The sequence below is a fragment of the Limulus polyphemus genome, unplaced genomic scaffold (assembly GCF_000517525.1).
Source record: "Limulus polyphemus unplaced genomic scaffold, Limulus_polyphemus-2.1.2 Scaffold4154, whole genome shotgun sequence".
In the NCBI taxonomy this organism is placed as follows: domain Eukaryota; kingdom Metazoa; phylum Arthropoda; class Merostomata; order Xiphosura; family Limulidae; genus Limulus; species Limulus polyphemus.
In genome coordinates, this window is record NW_013669764.1 from 18,649 (window position 1) to 22,962 (window position 4,314).

The following is a 4,314-nucleotide window of genomic DNA, read 5'->3' on the forward strand; positions in this document are numbered from 1 at the left end:
TAATATATATAGTCATGTGAGTGGAATTCTTTATTTTACACATAGATAAGATGTAATATATATAGTCATGCGAGTGGAAATATTCATTCTAATAACTAAATATTAGTATGAATACAGAATAATGTGAACCATGTTAAGAAAAAAGAAAATTATCCATTATTTTTTGAAAGTGACCATTGGTTCTAATACAAGTTATGTAGCCACAGTGGTTTGGTATTTGTTACATCATTATCAGCCTACATTTTTTTAATGTTTTAATGATCATTTAAATATTTCTATCAGTTATATTTTTTATATTCTAAGAAGTTTTTTTAATCCAACATTTTCTGCTTGTTTGTTTTTCAGAAAAAGATAATGATCATGATCTGTGTTGTCATCTTGGTGGTGATCTTGGTCTCTACTCTAGGAGGTTATCTAGGAATGTGAAGTGCTGTCTGTCTCTTCCCTCTTCCTCCCACTTTTATCTTGACCCATTGGTAAATGCTGAACATAATGAAAGGCTTGCATTTCTTCTTTTTTTTCTCCTTGTTTTTATATTGAGTTTTTCATGATCTTTTTAATACTATATGGTTCTTTTCCACTCATTTTATACATGTAAAATCTTGGTAAGCTGATACATTTTAAATCCAGTGTATCTGGACAACGATCAACTGTTATACCTTCTCAGACCTAGGTACTTTTAACCCTGGAGTTATTTAGTTTCATCTGACATTCTTTTTTCTAACACTGGAACAGTTTAATTCTTAGCTGATTATTCCTGTATTAAACTCTACAGAACACTGTATGTTACACATCCTATCCTTGGTTGATTTTGAGATTTCAGTTATACTTGTTTAAACCTTGAAAACTGTGGATGTCATGCTGATGTATACAACCATCCTCATCAAAAGATCTCGGATCTTCATACCATTGCCTTTATCTTCCAGGAATATAAAAAGACAACAACAAAAACTAAGCATGTATGGTAAATTATTTGAGCCTTGTAGGTACATTATAGATAAGATAATCAGTTGAAACCAGAGTATACTTAACATTAGTTATAAACAACAAAGTTATTACAGTAAAAAGACTAAAAAACAAAAATTAGAATTTAGGGGACTAGAATTATTGTGCTGTAAATCTTTAATGTTAAAAGTTTCATCTTATATTGCTCTTGCGCATTGTAAATTAAAGGGCTGTATAAAATAAATGCATTTAAGATGTCTGTACTGATAAGAAGAAACGTTACAATGCTCATTAGAAAGTTAATCATTTTATTATGCATTATTTGTAATAGGTCTTGTTTTCATTTTGCGTGATGTAGATACTAAACCATGAGTCATTCTTTTGTAAAACTAAGCTAAAGGTTGTGAATATGATTAGCTTTGGATGATTGGAGTTTAGAACCATTATAAAACTAAACTTAATAGTCAATGATTGACTGATATCACCTGGAGATATAAACAAAATTGATTAGCCAGAAATTGTGGTGATATGAATAAAAATAAGTGCTTTTAAGAATTTTATTTGTTAGTTTAAAATGAAAGATTTTGAAGAGACAAAACTTGCGAATATATAAACTTTGGTTAAAGTGCAGGTTGACATCCTCAATACAAGATTCTCTAGCAATATCCATTAAATACCTTAATGTAAATATATATAAATATCGCAATATGTATGACATTGAAAATCCTAGTTCTCTATCATTCCTTCATGTAGGTCTTTGATGTTCAGCTTACTAAGTCAAAGTTTACTTTTATAGTAAACCTTACTAGAGATTATCAGCTGGACTCAACAGTATTCTGTATTTATCATATCTTGGAATTACCTTTACTTATCTCACCCATTCGTTTACTAATTTTTAATGTAAATTACTAGGAAGTGGCCTTCTGAAGAAGCCTTAGTTGGCTGTCACTTGCTTGTTCTTTCTTCATCCCTAGATGAATGTTAGACCTGGGTTCCTGATGGCCTTATTGCAATGCTTTGATATGACATGGGAGGTACAGTGGAGAGACAGAATCTTAAAGACAATGAAAAAAGAACAGTTTTGTTGCAATAACTACATGTAGCCTCTCTTTCTTGTCTACATAGTATTTGACTGTTAAGATTTCTTCATTCAGTTTTGTTGAAAAAATTTCAAACTTTCATGTTCATTCGTTATGCAGAGGTAAATACCTATATGTGTGAGTACATGTACTGTGGTTCTGTGTATTTTGCTAATTTGTTTTTGCAATGGGTGTCAGAAAGTTAAAACATTTCTAGAATTGTAAACTGATAAAAACATCACTGTTATAGATCCTGACTCAAAATAGAAATACAGCAAAGTTAGAATATTCGCTACTTGACATTGCTCTGTCAAACTATAATGTGTAATACAAACTTTAAAACTCCATGTCTGATGAAGCCCTGTGCAAACTAACTGTTGGTGATGTTTCTTCTCAAAACTGAACTTATGGAAAAAAAAAAATTACAAATAACAATTTTGTTTTTCTTATATAACCTTAATCACAACCTGTTTGGGGTGGCCGGTATTTTTGTAAGCCAAGAAATTTCACATTTGAGTGGCTGGCCCAGTTGGCAACAATATAGAATGAGCATGTTTGATAATAGAGATTCAAATTCATAACCTTCAGTTTGTGAGTCAAGCTTCCTAACAACCAAACTATGCCAAGCCCTATTGTACTCTTTATTATAATCTTATAAATGCATACTAAACTTATGTTTTTTTTACAATGAATTGATTTTATTTACTTAATTTTTCCAAGAATTATATCTTCAAAGAAATTATATCAAAACTCCCTTTGATAATGTACGATATATTCATAATTTTTGTTTGCTTAATATTAATCGTCTCATTATTGTAAGAGAGTTTTATGCAAAAGCATATTCCAGTCACCTATCAGCATCCACCTATGTAGTGATACTACACAGCTTACAAGAAATTGTTTTAATTCACTCAAACTTAAAGGCTTTTTCCATATCCAGACTTTGTTACATCCTGCAAGTTCACAAACAATAATTGCAAGGATGTATTGAAAGAGTAAGTAATGGCTACATTATATTGTGAAACGTATAATATCTTTAATTTTCTATTTAAATAAAAATGTCCAATAGTTTCAGTGATGGTCATCAAAAATCAGTTTGATTAATTCCTACAGCATGCAGATACTTGTGTAAAATACAGTTAGATAATCACCCTCAACATTTCAACCTTTAATTTACACATTGAGTAAGTAGGATAATTTCAGTGAAGGTTAAAACCTGAACTCCTAAAATTTAGTGCACTTAAGTAGACAGTAAAATAAATGAAGGGTTATGTGAAGGTTGCCCTTTAATATAAACTTTATATATTTCATTATTTTTATGAAATAATAATTTAAACGTAGATTTATTGATTACAAACATGATATTTCTATTAGATCATGACACCTCAAGATTTATTAAAGTACTTTACCAATAGAGCAAAAATAGAACTATTCTTTATAGTACTTAATAGTACTAGACAATGCAGCACCTTTGGGTTAGTTTTGTTTAAAAACGATGCTTTTACTTTCCCCAAAAGGTGAATGAGTACTAGAGTTTCTTTACAAAACAAGTAATGGTACATTGGAATACCAGGTACATAGAAACTAGATTACACAAAGACACGTGGATGAACTTTATCAGTAATGGTACTTTGTAATACCGGGTACATTGGAAACTAGATTACAGAAAGATGGGTGGATGAACTTCATCAGTAATGGTACTTTGTAATACCAGGTACATTAGAAACTAGATTACAGAAAAACTGATGGATGAACTTTATCAGTAATGGTGCTTTGCAGTACCATTTCTGTAATCTAGTTTCTAGGTACCTGGGTGGATGAACTTTATCAGTAATGGTACTTTGTAATACCAGGTACATAGATACTAGATTACAGAAAGACAGGTGGATGAACTTCATCAGTAATGGTACTTTACAATACCAGGTACATAGAAACTAGATTACAGACCGGTGTATGAACTTCATCAGTAATGGTACTTTGCAATACCAGGTACATAGAAAATAGATCACCTTTATCACAACTGGTAATTTTCCAAACCAGGTGAATCAAGACAAGAATACCCTTATTATGCTAAGTTAACCTTTTGAAAAGTAAATTAAATAAGTATATTCCCTCCGATGTTCCTTGTTCTTTAGTACCAAACGTATAGTGGATGTGGGGCAAGAATGGGGCCTGGAAAAAATCGTACTTTTGGGGGAGAAATTTAGTGTTTACTTTTCGAATAGTTTTGTGCGTCTGTTTATATTGTGTAACCGGATAAGAGAAAAAAAAACGAAAGTATAAAATTCTA

General features: G+C 30.9%; 1 protein-coding gene across 2 annotated transcripts in view; it reads left to right on the plus strand.

The window, feature by feature from the left end:
* LOC106470672 (syntaxin-like) overlaps positions 1–3,808 on the plus strand; it is a 20,421-nt gene extending 16,613 nt beyond the window's left edge. For both annotated transcript variants that reach the window (XM_022399315.1, XM_022399317.1), the window contains one exon: positions 346–3,808. In XM_022399315.1, coding sequence (XP_022255023.1) covers positions 346–426 — 81 coding nt within the window. In that variant the 3' untranslated portion in view covers positions 427–3,808. The remainder of the gene's footprint in view (positions 1–345) is intronic.
* Positions 3,809–4,314: the final 506 nt, after the last annotated feature.